We start from the raw sequence: 22,614 nt of genomic DNA, 5'->3' as shown, positions 1-22,614 counted from the left end.
CAACCATACCTGGTCTGTGAACACCACGTCACTGGTCAAGAGGGCAAAGAAGTGCTTGTACTTCCTGCGGACAATAAGGAGAGCCCACCTGCCCCCGCCTATCCTCGAGACCTTCTATAGAAGCCCCATAGAGAGCATTCTGACCAACTGTCTCTCTGTGTGGTGTGGAAGCTGCAGCATCTCTGACTGGAAGAACGTGAGGAGAGTGGTGAAGACAGCAGAGAGGATCATCGGGGCTCTTCTTCCCTTCATTAAGGACATTTCTTCCCAGCGCTGTGTGTCCTGAGCCCGTGACATCATCAGTGACCCCTCACACGGACTGTTCTCCCTGCTTCCCTCTAGGAAGAGGCTTCGAAGCATCCACCAGGTTCTGCAACAGCTTTTCCCTGCTGCTATCAGACTGTTGAACTGTTTACCTTTAAATTGGACTACAGTGGGATATTTTTGGTACCCAAAATTTTGGTATGGCTCACGCATGTGCAAATGAAATGTGCAATCCACTTATACTGAATGATTGAACCTATAAACTAACCCACCCTGCTGTCAGCATTCAGACATCAGCTGGGATGAAGGGGAAGCAGACTGCTATATTTTGTGAAATGTTCATAAAATCCTATAAGGTGTTTACTTACACACCCTTAAGAAACATCTGATTAGGAACAAATATGCATCTTAAAAGGAGTCAAACAAGGCTAAGCCCTTCATTTTCCATGCTCATTTTATATGTCCCACCTTTCACACCAAGTCAGTTCTTTCAATACACTTTCTCGGTGCATTAAATGAAACCCTGCTTTAAACTAAGCAAATTACCTTACCTTTCTGTTTCTGAAGCTTTTCGGCCATGCTTGGATTGGTTGTTAAAAGAGGTAGGTTCATTCGTGACCTTTGACCTGTTGCCTTCCTCACAAGTAACAAGTTCAAACAGTTGGCTCTACAGGAGTTAGAAGTCAGATCTGAAATCAGTTTTATTCATTTTTAACATTAAGCAGCACATTACAGCTGTCATGATCAAACACAAGATACATTTAACCACTCTTCTTCAATCAATGTCAGCTCATTAAAATCAGTGCTCTCTACCTATAGAAGTTGGAATAAAGACATTTTATAGAGAAAAGTGGAACAAAAAACATTAGGCCACCCTGGTGACTTGTTTTAACAGGTCTGCACGAGATGCAAACAAGTTATCTCTAAAAACGTTTTACACCCCTTGAGGTCTTATAAATGGTATGACGCAGACATGATGTTGGTGGTGTGGTCCAGGGGGTTTGAGGTGTTTTTAAAGTGTTTGGCTCTAGGCTTCAAATTATGTGTAATGTGTTTCCCACCAAAATGAATATGTAATAAGACCATTTGAACCAGGTAAACATTTCTAAAAACTAAAATGTAATAACAGGTATAACTTTATAGAAGTAGAGACTTCAAAGTAAGAAAGTGTACAGAGCTACAGACCTGAGGATGAGGGGCGGTTGTCAGCCAATCCCCCACTTCTGAAGTATCAGGACTTTCTGATGACCCTAAGGGTAAAAACAGATCAGTGTCAAAGTGACTTTAACTTTAATACAAAGCATCATTAAAACAAAGAGGTTAAAAGATTAGTTTGTATTATTAAGACAGTTTCTGTAAATTTATCATGTTAGAAAATGCTATCTTAGGGGTATTACCAGCCTAGAATTTTTTATGTGTCCTGTCTGGCAATGTGGCAATAAGAATTGTTGTCTTAATGCACACAAGAGCCCAACAGATTTGACATCCACAAGTTGGGCCTTACTGCTCTCACCATAGTGCTCCACTTAATTTGTATATGAAAGAAGCTTTATTCTAACTTATGCAGGGAATATTTCATGTTAAATGGACACTGAAACAAGAAGGTAGAGGAGGGGGGGGGGGGTTGAAAGAGAAAGAGGAGACATCCTCAGTCTGCTTCTTCACCTGCAAAGACAGATATAAAAAGAACAGCAAGACCAGCCGATAAAGTATTACAGTTACAAACAAGCAACGTCTTGATACCATCACTGAAGAATATACAGGGGTATTTAATACGTGATGTATAAAGTGACAGCTGAAGATAATAGATAAGGTTTTCAATATAGAAGTGAATCTGTAAGTACTTGGATCCAAGCACCTGTAGGTGTTTGTGAGAGTGTGTTGTGTATGTAAGGTTTATCCATGAGAAAAATGCTCAATAGTGGTTGTGAAGAGCCAAAGCTCCACCCCCCAGAGCACCGAGGCAGACGCCAGGGTAACCAAAACCCCAGATGCCCAAAAGGACCTTCAGAGCAAAAGGTGCCCAAGAGGGCCAACACAGGGGGTGAGAGACGGTCCCCAGGAAACCCCCCAACTGCCACAATGCCAGAGCCGCGTGGGCTGAGGGGTGGGATGGGCTCCACACTTAGTGGAGACCTGAGATGTCCCTAGAGAGGACGCAGTATAAATAAAAATAAATAAAAAGAGGCGGGAGGCAGTACACACACTCGCACTCACCACACACATCCTATATTCCCAGGTCCAAGCACGGGCACCCCAGAGGGGCATCCAGCCCCTGGAGTAGGTGATCCCTAAAAATCAAGATTGGGGGGGATGGGTCGACCACCACAACTTGACCGACCCGGTCCATGCTCCGGTTCTAACGGGCCAACCAACCAGAAGCCCCTCTAAAATGGGGATGTGGTTAAATTATATCCGCCAATTTAGACGACACAGTAATACCCAAATATTTAATACTCCCCGACCGCAGTTGTAAATCTAGGTGGTTCAGTGAAGAGCAGTTAATTGGCAGTGCTGTAAAAAAAAACTACTTTGATAGAAATATTAAAAATAAACTAATTCAATTAAATTTAAAATATTCTATGAAGGATCTTGTAGTAACAGAGGTGCGCATAAGTGGTGCACAGTTGCTCATGTGATATCGAGGGAAAAAAAGTGTGCCAGATAAAATGTCGTTTTAACACTCATTTGCATACCTACATTTTGGGGATGTACAAATAAGAAATCAGTAGCGCAGGATAGACCTGAGGCACTGTTTTAGAACGTTGTCAAAATGGCAAAGAAGCATGCGACATCAAGCAATTACTTTAGTGTTCCATCACCTCTAAAGAAATGCCAGACTGAATCTAAAGAAAAAAAAGCCTGTGTTCTCGGAAAAGTGGCTGCAGAGCTGGCTTCAAACGAATGATGAACGCACAGAGATGTTGTGCAGAATATGCTGTTGTGCAATTATGCACTGTTTAAAGTTATTTAATGTTTCATAAATAACTGTCTGTTAAGTATTGTCTGGTGATGATCAGCTCTTAAGCTGATATCAGGACAACGGTTGAAAGGGATGAATTTGAGCACTAGCGATCTTTTAACAGCAAAACCTGCACATATAGAAAAAAGGAGTGACAGCTTCTTTTTAAGTTCAAGAATTTAATAACAGAAATAAAATGAACATCCAGAGAACATCACTATGTAATGCTGTTTACCTGAATAACACAATATTACAATTAATAAATCCTCTCTACTAGGCTAGTGAAACCTAACTGAATTACTAAGCAAAAGGAAGATAAAAAGGAAGCTAAGCTAAGGAACTATTTACATGCAAAAAACAAACAAAAGACAAACAAAAGTGGTTGATCATAATCAGAATACTTCAGTGAATCCTGGTTCACTGCAGATCTGATGAACAAAAACATGGAATGGAGTTAAAACATTTGCCATGTAATTCAATCCATTCACAATGCAAAGCCCAAGTTGAACAAAACATTATTTGTTAAAATAATATTCTGAGGACCGGTTTGTCCTGTAAAATCATTTAGACCCTTACGACCGAGTTTGTTAATGCTATTCTCCCTCTGGACGCATGGGGTCGCTGCAGCAACTAGGTAGCTAAGAGGTTATAACATAAAGTTGCCGAAATTGCCTTGAAAACCGGCATTAATATACCATATTGATGCGGGAATAAGGCTTATAACACCATCGGAGGATGGCAGAGCAGAACAGTTACGCTTTATGCTTTAAAACGGACTCCTTTTTAGGGGTCCGAAACCGGATGTTAGCAAGGCAATAGCAGTTTGGCTAGCGCGAGCTACCGGTTAGCCCTTTGTTCTAAACACCACGGTTTACAAACATTTTCCCAATAAACCTTTTTCTTCACCCTCAGACCTCTGCACAAACCTGTCCTTTTCAGTTCTGTTCAGTTTGACCATTCACGGAAGGAGCGTTGAAGGAGGAAGTTGTTGGTTTCTTCTTGGCAGGCTAGCGTTTAGCCCTGCAGCATGATGTGGCTAATCACAGCATGGGGAGGGAATGGAGGCCTGGTCTGAGCACGTTCTCTGAACTGGTGGCAGTCCGATTCGAGCAGATTTACTCAGAATTCTACAGCTTTCCGCTCCACCTTGGCTTGCTCCCCTGTATAGGCTGAGAAGAAATACACAGAGCTGTTTCGCATGCAGGATCTTTTGCCCCTGCATCTGATTGTGGTTAAAACAGCAACTTGGCTCTGTATTTGCCCGGACATGTTCGTCCGGATTCAGTCAGGTCCTCTTCTGACGCAGGCAATCGGGTCTAGCAGACCCTGGATCAACGTGGCTGGTCCAGACAATCGCCCTCAGCTGCTGGCTTGTGTGTCGGTGAGGGCCGACCAGGCCCTCATGGTCTGGCCTTCTTTGTCTGCTCTCAGAGAGCTGTAGTGGAGCTGAACAGGTCTGCAGAAGAATGCTGAAGTGGGAAGAAGTGGAGCCTTTGTCTGTGCTGTGTCTTATCTGTTAGGAGGGCTCACAGCTGACCTCCTGCTGGGAGAAAGGGCCGTCCAAGCCTTGAGAGTCTCGTGTTACGGGCAGAGTGGAATTCCTTTGTGACCCTTCCACTGTTCAGAATTCAATCTAAGATCAATTATTTTGAGGATCCTGGCGGTACTCTCACAACAATGCCATGAAAATCCCATTTGGGTGGACAAACACAGCACCTTTTATACAGGCACTAAAAACTTCAATCATCCAGCTTTTGATAAGCATGCCAATAGCAGAGAGCACCAGAAATTTGTTTAGATAATTGATAAACCAGATGCAGCCAGGACCTGATGCCCAACTGAAAGAACAGCATAAGCACTGTGTAATGTTTTCCTTTTCACAAAGCAAAATATGGACATCCTTTGTGTTCATATGAGGAAGATCATTCTCAAGAAGGGGGAAGCCGTATCATCCAGTGAATTGCACAGACAATAACTTCTGATTTGAAAACTAAAACTGAAAGCAGCTGAATTTTGGGGTGTGCTCTTTGATGGATCCAAACATATAACAAAAACGAAAAAGGAAATTGTTCACATCGTTTCGGTGTCCCTGAACGGACCTTTCAGCTCAGATTTTCTCGGATTAATTAAATCCAACAGCACAGAACATAGTGGATGGACTTGTGCAACTCTTCCATGCTTGCTGTTTAACGGAGTGGAAGACGAAGTTGGTCTTCGTACGCATGGACGGAGTCGTTGGTAAAGTTGGAATGTACAATGGGGTTGTTCAAATTACATCAGATGGTGGACATCAAGTATTCCCTTGTGCATATGCTGGGCACCGCCCAAACGCTGGAGAACTATGCCAAATCAGCTCATCGCACAGTCGCATAATGTGAGTCCTTTAATCAATCCACTATCAGCTTGCTACAATGTCACTTAAAGAAAGGGGGTGCAAAATGTATTGCACAACTAAAGATGTTGTGTGAAGAGAAAGGCATAGTCTTTGTCAAATTAGGAAAGTTTCATACTATCAGATGGTCTGTATAGAGATTGCAGCCTGCTAAAATATGGAGAATGTTACCAGCAATTCAGATTCACATGGCAACAAGTGATGACACAAACCTGAAACACATCTGGACAGAGTGTTTCATTGTTTCCTAGTCAACATTCTTGATATTGGAAACATTTTACAGCTCATCTCACTCAGGTTTCAGCAAGAGAACCTAACTGTTGGTGAATGCAAAGATGAGCTCATGGTTGCTGTTAGAGAGCTGACTTTATTGATCGAGAGTGCAATAAGACACGTGTGATCGACAGACAGCGGACTGTGGATGCAGGGGATGCAGGGCTGCTGTCAGACCAAAGGTGAAGATCGACAGTCCTTGAGGTGTAGGACTGCTGGAGCACAGGGTAGCAGGCAATCCAGTGACAGAGTAGAGAGCAAACCTGGAGCACAGGGGTAGCAGGCAGTCCAGCAACAGAGCAGAGAGCAAACCTTGAGCACAAGGGTAGCAGGCAGTCCAGCAACAGAGCAGAGAGCAAACCTGGAGCACAGGGGCTGCAGTAAATCCAGCAGGGCAGCAGGGATAGTTCTTGAGATCCGGGGGCTGCAGTAAATCCAGCAGCTAGCAGAGGCTTACTTGATGCACAGAGAAGGTAGGAAACCCAGCAGCTAGAGGCCTAACTTGAAACACAGAGGTGACTAGAAATCCACCAGCTAGCAGAGGCCTTACTTGAAACACAGAGGTGACTAGAAATCCAGCAGCTAGCAGAGGCTTTACTTAAGGCACAGAGGAGGCAGGAAATCCAGCAACAAAACAAGGAACAAACCAGGCTGACAGACATGGAGTGAGTGGAAACTGATGAGAACAAGACTAGCTAGACAGGCGTGGTGTTGGTAGAGACTGAAGACGAGCTGGCGGGGAAGAGAAGACTGAAGGAGGCTTATGTAGGGAGGCTGGCAGGTGGAGTGAATTCTGACTGATTAGTGCCTAACATGTGTTACCTTTTGCTGAGGAGTGGAGGGTGAGCTGAGTAAGAGAGGAGAAACTAAAAAATAACTGGGGAAAAAAAGCCAGACCAAAACTAAACCATGACAGCTTTTCTTTCATTATTACAAAAGCCAGGGAAATTCATACCTACAGTACAACGGAGGATTTTAATTAAAAATTGTATTAAATAGAATAACAAAAAAAATACAAATTAAAAGATAATGAGTCTGCAGGTACTAGATGGGCAGGACATGGAAGAGAATCCCTCGAAGTGTTTTGGCAAATTGCATTCAAACGTATTTTGCAGAGCTGTCTGCATAAAAATGGAAGAGTTCCCACTCCACCAACCCACCAACTTAAGTTTACAAGAAAAAAAATTATTAAAGGGCTCCATTATATAAATAAAAATCCATTAAAATATCAGTCTTACAGAACTGTGCTAAAAAGTTTACAATTGACTTAAAATGCCAAAAACATCCAGCAAAAGTTTTTTATATGTGAAATTCTGGTACTTGCAGGCATTCAGGGTTAAACTGGTATTAGCCCAGTTTAACCCTGGACTAAACGGTGCAGTAACTGGGTTTTCCCACTGCCTGGTTAGATCCAGCAGGAATAACATTATGTAATTCTTCATAAATAAATTGATTCTATTAAAAATTAAAGGCATACTATGCAACATTTTTCAGTTAATTAATGTGTTCCATACCGTTTTGGATGATTAAATGAGTCATTTCAAGTCGAACAAAGGTTTTCTCAGCCGCCCTGGGGGTCTGTGGGGGAAATACCGCACTTGCAATTGCAAGAGCTCACGGCCCGCACACACAGAAGTCTCGCTTTACGGCGAGAACTCCATGTGTTTTTGCCCTGCCATTCACTATATGCACGCGCGAAAGCAACAACAAAGAACCGCGTGTTAACGTCAAATAAACATGCAAGCATATCGAGTTTTATTATTATTATAATTAAAATTTTTTTTTTTTTTTTTTTTTTTTTAATGTTGGGAGACGCTACCGCGGCGGCGGCGGCGAGGCGGTGGCGGTAGCGTCTCGCCAACATAAAAAAAATAAAAAATAATAATAATAATAATAATAATAATAAAACTGGCGAGGCAGCGGCGGCCGCGGCTTCGGCCGCCTCGCCAAGATAGCGCTGCGGGAAGCTTGATGTTCATACCTTCACTGTGTTAGTCATTGTTTGTACTGCCGTTTTTTCCACTTTTCGTTGCGTTCGCCTGTCTGCTAAGCTCAAAACAACCGCGCCTGGCTTGACGGAGGAACCAGAACAGCTGAGCATCTTGACGACAGTGCACTTTTACTTTCACCCTCTGGGGGGAGCCTCGCTGGAAAATCAACCGCGGTTGCATAGTATACCTTTAAATCACTGGCATCCTCCCAAACATGATTACCTCGTCCTCAGTAAGTGGGGCAGCCACTCTGTCTTTCAGACTGAACTGCCATCTCTCTGCTTTCTGCTCTTTATAGCGCTAAGCTTAAGTATTTCTGTAAAAGAAAAGGTGTTTTACCCCTTACACTAGCTAGCGGATGCTATACTTTAAAATCACATTAATAAACGCATTGCTTCTTACCTGGCTTTGGATGGGCATCATTCTTCTGCAATTCCGTTCCTAGACCTGTTCCTGACTCATCCTCAGTTTTTCAAAAATATTTACTCATAAAATCCCTCAAGCCTTTCATGTCATCTTCTCTTTTTCTCTTTTCTGTGCACCTGTGATTCTTAGTTTGCAGCGGAACGAACTTTCAAAGTTGCAGCTAGCCGTTATCCTAATGGTCAAACCATCTTATGTTGGGGTGGGGGGAGTTCTAAGGGCCCCTTATTTAAAGAAAACATTACATATACCTTATGCATATATATATATATATATATATATATATATATCCGTCCGTCCGTCTTCTTCCACTTATCCGGGGTCGGGTCGCGGGGGCAGCAGCTTCAGTAGGGAGGCCCAGACGTCCCTCTCCCCGGCCACTTGGGCCAGCTCCTCAGGAGGAATCCCAAGGCGTTCCCAGGCCAGCCGGGAGACATAGTCCCTCCAGCGTGTCCTGGGTCTTCCCCTGGGCCTCCTCCCGGTGGGACGTGCCCCTTGTATGTACGTGTATATATATATATATATATATATATATATATATATATATATATATATATATATATATATATATATATATATATATATATATATATATATATATATATATATATGCACAGTGGCGCAGTGGGTAGCGCTGTTGCCTTGCAGCAAGAAGGTCCTGGGTTCGAGTACACCCCTGGGTCTTTCTGCATGGAGTTTGCATGTTCTCCCTGTGCATGCGTGGGTTCTCTCCGGGTACTCCGGCTTCCTCCCACAGACCAAAAACATGACTGTTAGTTAATTGGCTTCTCCAAATTGTCCTTAGGTGTGAGTGTGTGCGTGAATGGTTGTTTGTCCTGTTTGTCTCTGTGTTGCCCTGCGACAGACTGGCAACCTGTCCAGGGTGTACCCCGCCTCTCGCCCAGTGAACGCTAGATACGAGATCGGCACCAGCAACCCCCGCGACCCCATGAGGGATAAAGCGGTTCGGAAAATGGATGGATGGATGGATATATATATATATATATATATATAGTTACTCTAATATTAAATAATTCTCACACAAATATTTTCTGAAAAATTACTTTGCCTGTATTTTAATGGTCAGAGTGTCAGTTTTGGGCCCCCCCTCTGTCCTAGGCCTGGGACAATTGACCCGTTTGTCCCCCCCCCTGCCAGTGGGCATGTACACACATATATATACACATATACATACATACACACATACATACATACAAATATACATATACACCAGGGGTTAAAGCAAAAATAATCAGTTTTACTGGAAAAAAATTTAAGTCAGCCGTTGACATCATGCCACAGTTACTTCATTTGCTTATTGTGCAAAGTCAACTTTAACCAAATCTGGTACGTTTAAAATATTCAATTGAATTTTATTTATATAGCGCCTTTTTATGAAACATGTCATCTCAAAGCACTATACAAATTCAAATTCAATCAATATTATACAGAAAAATATGATTGAAAAATATCCATTGACAATTCCTGTATCTGTCCCACCTTTCAGCTTCAGAGCCTTGGTATCATCCTGGACAGCCACTCCATCCCCTCCATCACTTTCCACATCCATAACATCACCTGAGATGTTGATGCTGCAGAGATTTCATCTCTGCAGCATCAACTCCTTCCTTCACACTTTTGCCAAACTGGTCCATAGTCCACTTTACAGTTTCAGCTCCCTTCCCTCCCTGTCCTCCAGAAAACCCTCTATAAACTGAAACTGGTACAAAAGACACTATCATGCATCATTACATCATCTTCTTCACACCTGAACGATAACTCCACTGGATCCATGTCACATTTAATATAAACCAATCCTATGATCATACAAGGCCGACCACAATCCTGGACAATGCAGGACACATAACCAACACTATGATGATGTCATACATTTTAATTTAACACAGATCACACATTACAATAATCAGTTTTTGAAGTTTAAAACTGTTATATTTTGGCCCTGTGACTGGAGACCTGTTAAGGGTGTACTCTGGTCCTTGTCTCTCCCCAACTGACTGCTGGAGCGTCACCAGCCCCCCATGAGCCTGTCCGTGGGCCAGAATCTGTAGGACGTCTCCTTAAGAACTGTCGTATGAACTGTCAGGGGGCAACTTTCTTCCACTTGGATAAGTTGCTAGCAGTGAACTCAAAACACCAAAGTTCCCATGTTTTCACTTGCACATTAATAAGTTATAGCCAATAAAAAAAAATCTAAACTGTAGCACTCTGGTCCAAGAAGTCGCGTGATTGGAGTTTTGCTGCTCAGCCAATCAGATCGCTGTATTGTAAGCTGTGCGAGTTCAACCAGTTCATTATGGCTGCGCCAGGTGTTTGTATGCATCTGTTTCCAGGCGAAGAAAACCCAATAATAGCATTTTCTGGTGGCACTTGGCAGAGATCTTGATGGCGAGGAAAAAGATATAACCCGGACCATCCATCCATCCATTTTCTAACACACTTATCCCTTCTGGGATCGTGAGGGGTGCTGGTGCCGATCTCCAGCTTCAATGGGCGAGAGGCGGGGTACAACCTGGACAGGTCAGCAGTCCATCGCAGGGCAGAAATAGCACAGACTTTTGCCCAATTTACTGTGATATCACCAAGACCTGCTGCGCTAGGAGACCACAGGTGTCGTGCCAAACGACTTATCTCCTCCAGAATTTGTATCCCCTGCGTCGGGAGAGTGCTTGCAATCAATAAAACCTCCAGCATTGGGAAGTCTAAATATTTTTAAACATCACATTCTAATAAAATGAAATAAATGCTTTTGAACTCCTAATACATTGTTCTATTTTTAAAAGCGACATATCTCGTTTTCTTATTATGGTTAATATCTCTATATGGGTTTGGTTGCATTAAAATCTTATTAGATCTGATAATTTCGGCTGTATCGTTATTCAGTGTTCATTTGATCACACGTGAATTACGCTTTATATGATCCATTCATGTGGGTCTAGTTACCCATCCATCCATCCATCGTCTTCCGCTTACCCAGGGTCGGTTCAGTAGGGAGGCCAGATGTCCCTCTCCCCAGCCACCTGGGCCAGCTCTTCCGGGGGAACCCCAAGGCATTCCCAGGCCAACCGAGAGACATAGTCCTTCCAGCGTGTCCTGGGTCTTCCCCTGGGCCTCCTCCCGGTGGGACGTGCCCAGAACACCTCACCAGAAAGGCGTCCAGGAGGCATCCTAACCAGATGCCCGAGCCACCTCAACTGGCTCCTCTCGACGTGGAGGAGCAGCAGCTCTACTCTGAGTCCTCCCCGGATGAGTGAGCTCCTCACCCTATCTCTAAGGGAGAGCCCAGATACACTACGGAGAAAACTCATTTCGGCCGCTTGTATCCGGGATCTCGTTCTTTCGGTCACGACCCAAAGTTCGTGACCATAGATAAGGGTAAGAACGTAGATCGACCGGTGAATCGAGAGCTTTGCCTTTTGGCTCAGCTCTCTCTTCACCACAACAGATCGGTACAGCGCCCGCTTCACAGCAGACGCCGCACCAATCCGCCTGTCGATCTCCCGCTCCGTCTTCCCCTCATTCGTGAACAAGACCCCAAGATACTTAAACACCTCCACTAGGGGTAGCACATCCTCCCCAACCCGGAGAAGGCACTCTACCCTTTTCCGGCTCAACACCATGGTCTCAGATTTGGAGGCACTGATTCTCATCCCGGTCGCTTGGCACTTGGCTGCCAACCGCTCTAGTGAGAGCTGTAGATCACGCCCTGATGAAGCCAATAGAACCATGTCATCCGCAAATAGCAGAGACACAATCCTAAGGCCACCAAAAGGGATCCCCTCAACACCTTGGCTGCGCGTAGAAATTCTGTCCATTAAAGTTATGAAGAGAATCGGTGACGAAGGGCAACCTTGGCGGAGTCCAACTGTCACCGGAAACGAGAAATCCAGTTTTCCACAGCCAGGACGAAAACCACACTGCTCTTCCTGAATCCGAGATTCGACTATCCGACGAACCCTCCTTTCCAGAACCCCGGAAAAGACCTTACCAGGGAGGCTTAAGAGTGTGATTCCTTTGTAATTGGAACATATCCTCCGGTCCCCCTTTTTAAATAGGGGGACCAACACCCCAGTCTGCCAATCCAGGGGAACTACCCCGATGTCCACGCAATGCTGCAGAGCCGCATTAACCAACACAGCCCCACAACATCCAGAGCCTTAAGGTACTCAGGGCAAATTTCATCCACCCCGAAGAAGCCTTGCCACCGAGGAGCTTTTAACAACCTCGGCAACCTCAGCACCAGAGATGGGAGAACCCGACCCAGAGTCCTCAGGCTCTGCTTCCGCAATGGAAGACGTGTTGGTGGGATTAAGGAAGTCTTGGAAGTATTCCACCCACCGACGCACGACGTACCGAGTGGAGGTCGGCAGCACACCACCCCCACTATAAACAGTGTTGGTACTGCACTGCTTCCCCCTCCTGAGACGCCAGATAGTGGACCAGAATCGCTTGAAAGCCGTACTTAAGTCTTTCTCCATGGCCTCTCCGAACTCTTCCCACGCCCGAGTTTTTGCCTCGAAGACCAGCCGAGCCGCCTTCCGTTTGACTGCCGGTACACATCAGCTGTTTCCGGAGTCCCACAGGCCAATAAAACCCAATAGGAGTCATCCTTCAGCTTGACGGCTTCCCTCATCGCTGGTATCCACCAGCGTGTTCGAGGGTTGCCGCCACGACATGCACCGACAACCTTGCGGCCACAGCTCCGACTAGCTACCTCAACAATAGAGGCGCAGAACATGGTCCATTCAGACTCAATGTCCCCCGCCTCTCTCGGGACGTGTTCAAAGCTCTCTCGGAGGTGGGAGTTAAAGCTCCGTCTAACGGGGACTCCGCCAGACGTTCCCAGCAAACTCTCACAATATGTTTGGGCCTGCCAGGTCTGACAGGCTTCCTCCAATACCATCGGAGCCAGCTCACCATCAGGTAGTGGTCGGTGGAGAGCTCCGCCCCTCTCTTCACCCGAGTGTCCAAGACATGGAGCCGCAGGTCAGATGAAACAACAACAAAGTTGAGCATTGAACTACAGCCTAGGGTGTCCTGGTGCCAAGAGCACATATGGACACCCTTATGCTTGAACATGGTGTTTGTGATGAACAATCCATGATGAGCACAGAAGTCCAACAACAGAACACCACTCGAGTTCAGATCAGGTGGATCATTCCTCCCAACCACGCCTCTCCAGGTCTCACTCATTGCCCACATGAGCGTTGAAGTCCCCCAGAAGAACGAGGGAGTCCTTAGGAGGGGCACTCTCCAATACCCCCTCCTCCAGTACTCCAAAAAGGGTGGGTAATCCGAGCTGCTGTTTGGTGCATACGCACAAACAACAGTCAGAGTCCGTCCCCCCACACGTATGCGGTGGGAGGCTACCCTCTTGTTCACTGGGGTGAACCCCAACGTACAGGCACAGAGATGAGGGGCAACAATTATGCCCACCCCAGCTCAGCGCCTCTCACCAGGGGCAACTCCAGAGTGGAAGAATGTCCAACAGAATGTCCAAGGAGACTGGTTCCAGAGCCAGAGCGGTGCGTCGAGGTGAGTCTGACTATCTCTAGTCGGAACCTCTCAACCTTGTGCACTAGCTCAGGCTCCTTCCCCACCAGAGAGGTGACATTCCACGTCCCAAGAGCCAGCGTCTAGTCTAGTTACCAAAAAAGAAAAAAGGCGAACAAGTAGACAGCTGTGATGGACTCAGGAAGGTGGAGTGTTCGTTTCAACAGACAGACATGCGACAGTCTAATAACATAAAGCTGATATTTTCATGACACATCTGGAAATGACCACAGAGCCGTTTACCTTCTCAGAACGTGTTATATTGAGTGATCAATCGAGTTTTAATCGACATAGCAATCCCTTTTGATAGCACTAACGTGTTACATTTTCAGTTTTTTCCCCCACTAACTGAACGATAATGTAACGACATTATCGCTATATTTCATTAAGAAAAAGTAAAACATCTTCATTTCCACTCCTAATAGGTTGGAAATGAGGTGGAGTTGACTGGATTAATTCTTCCAGCTGAATGCTCTCCCGACACAGGGGATAAAAATTCTGGCGGAGATAACTAGTTTGGCACAATGACACCTGACGCCTGTGGTATCGTAGCGCAGCAGGTCTTGGTGATATCACAGTAAAATGCGCAAAAGTCTGGGCTATTTCTGCCCTGCGATGGACTGGCGACGTGTCCAGGTTGTACCCCGCCTCTCGCCCATTGACAGCTGAAGATCGACACCGGCACTCCTCATAAACCCAGTAAGGATAACGTGTTAGAAAAAAGATGGATGGATGCATGGATGGATGGATGGTGTGGGCTATGTTTTTTTTCCTCGCCATCAAGATCTTTGCCAACTGGCACCAGAAAATGCTATTATTGGGCTTTCTTCGTCTGGAAACAGATGCATACAAACATCTTACGGGCGCAGCCATAATGAACTGGTTGAACTTGCACAGCTGACAATACAGCGATCTGATTGGCTGAGCAGCAAAACTCGAATCGCGTGACCTCTTGGACCGGAGCGCTACAGTTTAGATTTTTTTCCTTTAATCGGCTATAACTTATTAACGTGCAAGTGAAAACGTGGGAACTTTGGTTTTTTGAGTTCACTGCTATGTGTAGCAAATTATCCAAGTGGAAGAAAGTTGCCCCCTGACAATTCATACGAAAAGTCATGCTACAGATTCTGGCCCATGGCCTATGTGTGACGTCGAGCCGCATTTTCTCATCAGATACAGCTTGACGTCACACCTGTACGGCAAAGCGGGTATATAAAATCCATGGATGGATGGATGGGATGTTAAATTTTTAAGAAGCTTCATAAAATTTCTCAAAGTTTATCAGAAAAAAAACATAACTTGCTTTTAAAGATGAACATTTTTAATTAGAAAAATGTTATTCAAGTTTTGCATAAAGTTAAACATTGTTAAAGTAAATCTTGGCTGCTGTACCTCGTCTGTCCGGCAGGTGTTTTTGAGTTGGAGTAAAATGAGTCCATAGATCCAGAGGAGGTTTTTTTTAGCCGTTTCTTGTGCGACTTGTTTCTATAATGTTGCTTCACATCGCTCTCCACTCCATGTAAAAATAAAAAAAACTTCATAAAATCTCTCTGAGAATCTCCTTTCTCTGGCCTCACCCAATTAGAACCCGTTCACCAGTCCATGTTGTAGCTGCAGTTTATTTTTTTTATTTTTGATGCTGTTTCCTTAATCTGTATGCATCAAAATCCTTGTCACTTTATTTAAGGAGCGTCCTGGAGCGCAGCGGCTCATGTGGTAAGACGCTGCTGCTTATTGACTGACAGCCGCTCTGACTGCAGCTCTGCCTTTCTTTCCTCTTTTCTTTCAGAAAAGCACGTGTAATATTTTAGCTTATTTTACTTTTTCCGAATCGGACCCAGTCAAATGCGGGACATTGTTGCACATTCCGACCCTTCAAAAAAAAAACCAAAAAAAAAAACGCATCATGCTAAAGTAGCCTGAGCGAGCGCGTTACGTTTCTTCGAGTTTTAAACGAAGCGTAAAAGCGAGTCATGAGGAGATCCCTTGTTGGTCACCATGTTTATCAGCCAAGTTACTGAAAGCCAGGGAGAAAATGCTGACAGGTGACATGGTGGAAATAATTCATTAATTAACTGCAGGAGCAGCGACAGACACGCTTACTGAGGGAAGTTCCGCTGAACTTTCTGACCTGCTAGTTCATACATACTGTCAGCATGCAGCTTGTAGGCTGCATGCTGAGCCTCTCTCCCTCTCTCTCTTTCCTGCGCAGCCTGATTGGTTCCACCTGTCAGGCTGCAATCAACCTCCAACTGCTCTCACCTGGTTCCACCCTTATTTATACTCACCTCAGTCTGTTCTTGCTCGCCGGTCCGTAGTGTTCACTCCCGCTCCGTCTCTGCCAGAATCCTTGTCAGCTCAGTTTTTTGTTACAGTCAGCCTGAAGACGTTGCTTCAACTTCCCTAAGACTCTGCTCAGCTCTGCTCCACGTTCTCAAGTTCCCGCAACTGCTCCAAGTTCTCAAGTTCTGCAGCTGTTTCCACGTTCTCAAGTTCCTGAGCTGTTCCACGTTCTCAAGTTCCCGCTGCTGTTCCACGTTCTAAAGTTCTGCAGTTGCTCGTCGGTCAAGTCCGCAACTGCTCCACGTTCTCAAGTTCTGCAGCTGTTTCCAAGTTCTCAAGTTCCTGAGCTGTTCCACGTTCTCAAGTTCCCGCGCTGTTCCACGTTCTAAAGTTCCCGCGCTGCTCCACGTTCTAAAGTTCCCGCGCTGTTCCACGTTCTAAAGTTCCCGCGCTTTTCCACGTTCTAAAGTTCCCGCTGCTGTTCCACGTTCTCAAGCTCTGCAGCTGCTCGACGGTCTAGTCCGCAACTGCTCCACGTTCTCAAGTTCTGCAGCTGTTTCCACGTTCTCAAGTTCCTGAGCTGTTCCTCGTTCTCAAGTTCCCGCTGCTGTTCCACGGTCTCAAGTTCTGCAGCTGCTCGACGGTCAAGTACCGCAGCTGTCCCACGGTTTCAAGTCCTCCGCTCCAGAGTTTCCTCCCGGTCAGTCACCCATTACTCCTCCTGTCAGCCAGCTTCTGCACCCTTCATCTCCGTCCATAAAAGACTCTGGTTCCTCTCGTCATATACCCTCCATTCTGTTCAATAAACTCGCTTTAAGAACTAGCTCTGTGTGTGAGTGCTGTGTCCAGGTTCATCCAAAGACAAATCCCGACACATACAAAGAAAATCTTTGACCAAAGCTACTTTAATTTATGTCATCTGTGACCAGTTTGAGATGCTCTTCCAAAAGTTATAATGATTCAACACCGATAAACCCAATGATCTCTATTCACTGGATAAACCTCAGACTGGCAAATGTCTGCTTTGCAATAAACCGTCCTTCTCTCTTTCTGACTGACTAATGTCCCGGCTCTGCCAGGTTTCATTGGTTGAGAACAGCTTCAGTTTAAAACCCTGAAAAAAAATAATGCCAGATGGAACAATTTGCGCTCATTTTCCAAATGACGGAAATCCGTTGCAGCGACAAAGAACTTTAACCCCTGGTCTAATGTATCAGACATTCTTCGAAGGATCATGAAAGAACTCCCGACCCTGGGGAAACTCATAGTACAAGCTGAAGCCTTAGGTGACACCGTCCAGATAAGAAAATCAGAAGTATTGAAAAAGGACTACATTTGTCTGCTTGATTTAGTTGAAGGCCTTAATATCAAGGTGTTTTCCAGCAGCCCTCACATACTCATTAATTGTAGTGTTACGGCTACTCTTCTATCAAAACAATTTCCAAAAAATATAAAATTGCCAGAGTAGTCTTTTAGGAGGAGGTCTTTCGACTCACTCAAAACAAAAAGCACTCGGAGATTTTTCTTGTTTCAAGGTGTGTTTTCTTTACTTATAAAAATAACAGAAATATTCTCTGAGTTGACTTAAATTGACAAGAATTTCAAATACAAACATCAATGGGTGTGTGTGTAGACAAACTGTTGCACTCCTCACTCCATCATATAGTGCGCAGGCACGAAAGCAGCATTCTGCAGTTACATCGCTCCGTTTTGCTTTTTAACTGTCTTACTTTTTTTTGATTGCTCTTGTTTTTTCACGGTAACTCTGAAGTAATGTCCTCTCTAACGAGGTCGTTCTCAGAGAGTTTTCGTGCTTTTTAGTGTTTTTATCATGCCGCGTTCATCGGGACACGCTGCCTTTGTTTACTCCGGAGAACAGCTGATCGCGCTAATGCCGACCGGCGTGGGAGCCAGACCAGCTGATATACCACCCGAACTCTGGAGAAAAACACGGCAAGGCTGCAGAGGAGGAAAGCAACATCGGGGGATGTAAGGATGGTCGAGACAGGACGGGCTTATTGAAAGGAGAAGATTTAAGCGGTGTCTCCCCTCTGTTATGGGAAATGTGCAGTCCCTTAGCAACAAGATGGACTAGCTAACGGGGAGCCAACCGGAGTACCGGGAGTGCAGTCTGATGTGTTTCACCGAGACATGGCTGCACAAGGACATTACATTGCATACATCTCCACTTCTCTCCCCCCCTCTGGGCAGGTCAGATCACAACCTGGTTCACCTCAAACCCTGCTATGTGCCTCTGGTGAAGAGGAAGCCTATGACCACAAGAACTGTGAGGAGGTGGTCGGAGGAGGCTTATGAGGCACTGCAGGCCTGCTTTGAGGTGACTGACTGGCCTGCACTTTGTGAGCCCCCACGGGGAGGACATCGATGGGCTCACAGAGTGCACCACAGACTACATCAACTTCTGTGTGGACTGCAATGTTCCAGCTTGAACTGTCACCTGCTACGCCAACAATAAACCATGGATCACCAAGGACATAAAGGCCATTCTGAATGAGAAGAAGAGGGCGTTCAGAGATGGCAACCGTGAGGAGGTGAGGAGAGTGCAGGGGGTACTCAAACGTAAAATGAAGGAGGCTAAGGAAAAATACAGGAGAAAGCTGGAGAATAAACTCCAGACCAACAACATGAGGGATGTGTGGAGTGGGATGAGAGCCATCACAGGGTTCCAGAAGTCCACTGGCATGGGGTTGGAAGGTCGCGTGGACCGGGCCAATGACCTGAACCTATTTTTTCAATAGGTTTGAAACTGCGGCCCATCCCCCACAACTCTCTGCTGCTGGCGTCCCTACAACGACCACTCCACCTTCCCTCACTCCTCCTCACAGATCCCCTGTCTGCTCCTCACCACCTCAATTCACTTCACATCATGTCCTCCACAACCTGATGACCTCACCCCTCCCCCAACTGTTACCTCTATAGTGTCCTTCACTCCTGACCTGGTGAGAAGACAGCTAACCAGACTCCACTCCGGCAAAGCTGTAGGCCCTGATGCTGTATTCTCCAGGGTGCTCAAAGCTTGTGCCTACCAGCTGTGTGGAATACTTAGCCTATTCTTCAGCCGGAGCCTGCACCTCCAGAGAGTCCCCGTGCAGTGGAGAATGTCGTGCCTTGTTCCTGTGCCAAAGACGCCGCATCCCAGCAGCCCTCAGGACTACAGACCGGTGGCACTGACGTTCCACATCATGAAGACCTTTGAGAGGCTAGTCCTGGAGCAGCTAAGGCCCATGGTCATGCCCTTCACTGATCCACTACAGTTTGCCGACCAGCCCTGCCTGGGAGTTGAGGACAGCATCATCTTCCTGCTGAACAGAGTCTACACTGATCTGGACAAGCCGGCGAGCACTGTGAGAATCATTTTCTTTGATTTATCCAGTGCCTTCAACACCATCCGTCCGGCTCTACTGGGTGAGAAGATGACGACGATGCAGGTGGAGGCCCCCATCGTGTCCTGGATTGTTGATTACCTGACGGGCAGATCACAGTATGTACGCCACAGCTAGCAGTGCACGATGGAGTGTTAAGCCAGCGAAGCATCTCTGTATCGCTATAGGAAGGAAAATATTGGAACATTTTCACCACTCTAAGCTTGCCACCTCTCAGTTGAAAGATATACAAAGAAAAACAGATGGAACAGTATGGTGTATATGATGAAAACTCTACTGGCTCAGAAGCGTACATTAGGTGTGTATGGAGAAGATCATGAGGTGCCTGCCTCATTGAAAACTTGACAGTGCTTCTCACCCCTTTTAAACAGTTAACAAGGGAGGTAAGCTCACAATTTGCTACTGCCGCAGACATGATTCCATCTGTTGTGGCACTGAAGCAAGGTAGCTGACACAGACAGTGAGGTGCGCACAGCAAAGGCTACTCTACTGGAAGCTGCATATGAGCCATTTGGAAGCATTTTTTTCTGAACCGCTTTACTACTTAGCAACGATAATTGACCTAAGGTACATGGACCATTATTTTGACCAAGTCACCAAACAGACGCCAGTCAGTGTACTTCAGAAGGAGTTCGATAAAATGACAGAAAGCGACAAAGCTACGGAGACGCCAGTCACAGAAGGGCTACAGGAGAGGTATAAAAGACCAAACAAAAAAGTTGAACAGTCGCTGCTTGACATGCATGATGAAATCTTGGAGGAGAACTCCATAATGGAAGAGCAGGCAGCCCGGACAAGCCACACAAGCGTACAGGTATGTTGTTATGATCTGTATTTTATTAAAATAATCAAGGCTGCAGCCGAGGATCGGAACGCCAAGGTCCCCGCCCTCTACTGCTACCCGTTGCAGAAGCTGGCTCTTGGGACGTGGAATGTCACCTCTCTGGTGGGGAAGGAGCCTGAGCTTGTGCGCGAGGTTGAGAGGTTCCGACTAGAGATAGTCGGACTCACCTCGACGCACCGCTCTGGCTCCGGAACCAGTCTCCTTGAGAGGGGCTGGACATTCTTCCACTCTGGAGCTGCCCATGGTGAGAGGCGCCGAGCTGGGGTTGGCATAATGGTTGCCCCCCATCTCGGTGCCTGCACGTTGGGGTTTTCCCCGGTGAACGAGAGGGTGGCCTCCCTCCGCATCCGTGTGGGGGGATGGGTTCTGACTGTTGTTTGCGCTTATGCGCCAAACAGCAGTTCAGATTACCCACCCTTTTTGGAGTCCTTGGAAGGGGTACTGGAGAGTGCCCCTCCTGGGGACTCCCTCGTTTTGCTGGGGGACTTCAACGCTCATGTGGGCAATGACAGTGGGACCTGGAGGGGCGTGGTTGGGAGGAATGGCCCACCTGATCTGAACTCGAGTGGTGTTTTGTTGTTGGACTTCTGTGCTCGTCATGGATTGTCCATCACAAACACCATGTTCAAGCATAAGGGTGTCCATATGTGCTCTTGGCACCAGGACACCCTAGGTCGCAGTTCAATGATCGACTTTGTTGTCGTTTCATCTGACCTGCAGCCGTATGTCTTGGACACTCGGGTGAAGAGAGGGGCGGAGCTCTCCACCGACCACTACCTGGTGGTGAGTTGGCTCCGATGGCGGGGGAGGAAGCCAGTCCGACCGGGCAGGCCCAAACGCACTGTGAGGGTTTGCTGGGAACGTCTGGCAGAGTCCCCTGTGAGGCGGAGCTTTAACTCCCACCTCCGGGAGAACTTTAAACACGTCCCGAGGGAGGCGGGGGACATTGAGTCTGAATGGACCATGTTCCACGCCTCTATTGTTGAGGCGGCTAGTTGGAGATGTGGCCGCAAGGCTGTCGGTGCATGTCGCGGCGGCAACCCTCGAACCCGCTGGTGGACACCAGCGGTGAGGGAAGCCGTCAAGCTGAAGAAGGAGTACTACCTGGCTTTTTTGGCCTGTGGGACTCCGGAAGCAGCTGATGTGTACCGGCAGTCGAAGCAGCAGGCGGCTCGGCTGGTCGCCGAGGCAAAAACTCGGGCGTGGGAAGAGTTCGGAGAGGCCATGGAGAAAGACTTCCGTACGGCTTCGAAGCGATTCTGGTCCACTATCTGGCGTCTCAGGAGGGGGAAGCAGTGCAGTACAAACACTGTTTACAGTGGGGGTGGTGTGCTGCTGACCTCGACTCGGGATGTCGTGCGTCGGTGGGCGGAATACTTCGAAGACCTCCTTAATCCCACCAACACGTCTTCCATTGAGGAAGCAGAGCCTGGGGACTCTGGGTCGGGTTCTCCCATCTCTGGGGCTGAGGTTGCCGAGGTTGTTAAAAAGCTCCTCGGTGGCAAGGCCCCGGGGGTGGATGAGATTCTCCCTGAGTACCTTAAGGCTCTGGATGTTGTGGGGCTGTGTTGGTTAACGCGGCTCTGCAACATTGCGTGGACATCGGGGGCAGTTCCTCTGGATTGGCAGACTGGGGTGGTGGTCCCCCTATTTAAAAAGGGGGACCGGAGGGTGTGTTCCAACTACAGAAGAATCACACTCTTAAGCCTCCCTGGTAAGGTCTATTCAGGGGTTCTGGAAAGGAGGGTCCGTCGGATAGTCGAATCTTGGATTCAGGAAGAGCAGTGTGGTTTTCGTCCTGGCTGTGGAACACTGGACCAGCTCTATACCCTCAGCAGGATTCTTGAGGGGGCATGGGAGTTTGCCCAACCAGTCTACATTTTGTGGATCTGGAGAAGGCATTCGACCGTGTCCCCCGGGGGATCCTGTGGGGGGTACTCCGGGATTATGGGAGTATGGAGTACCGGACCCTTTAATAAGGGCTGTCAGGTCTCTGTACGACCGGTGTCAGAGTCTGGTCCGCATTGCCGGCAGTAAGTCGGACTCGTTTCCGGTGAGAGTTGGACTCCGCCAAGGTTGCCCTTTGTCACCGATTCTGTTCATAACTTTTATGGACAGAATTTCTAGGCGCAGCCAAGGTGTTGAGGGGATCCGTTTTGGTGGCCTTAGTATTGCGTCTCTGCTATTCGCGGATGACGTGGTCCTAT

At 46.7% G+C, this 22,614-nt stretch overlaps 1 protein-coding gene across 2 annotated transcripts in view; it reads right to left on the bottom strand.

The window, feature by feature from the left end:
* The window catches only part of tdrd12 (tudor domain containing 12), a 277,622-nt gene that overhangs the window by 213,582 nt on the left and 41,426 nt on the right, over window positions 1-22,614 (bottom strand). The window contains exons 1-3 of one of the 2 annotated variants that reach the window (XM_036130849.1): window positions 4,133-4,852; window positions 1,450-1,514; window positions 816-931 (exon numbers count right to left, since the gene is read on the bottom strand). In XM_036130849.1, the coding sequence (XP_035986742.1) occupies window positions 816-931; window positions 1,450-1,514; window positions 4,133-4,184 (233 nt within the window). In that variant the 5' untranslated portion in view covers window positions 4,185-4,852. Of the gene's footprint in view, window positions 1-815; window positions 932-1,449; window positions 1,515-4,132; window positions 4,853-22,614 lie in introns of those variants that run through there. The other variant, XM_036130848.1, reaches the window with a different exon arrangement.

This window comes from Fundulus heteroclitus, unplaced genomic scaffold (assembly GCF_011125445.2).
Source record: "Fundulus heteroclitus isolate FHET01 unplaced genomic scaffold, MU-UCD_Fhet_4.1 scaffold_39, whole genome shotgun sequence".
Classification (NCBI taxonomy): Eukaryota; Metazoa; Chordata; class Actinopteri; order Cyprinodontiformes; family Fundulidae; genus Fundulus; species Fundulus heteroclitus.
Note: the sequence above shows the minus strand (reverse complement) of the source record. Positions and strands in the feature narration are given on the sequence as shown.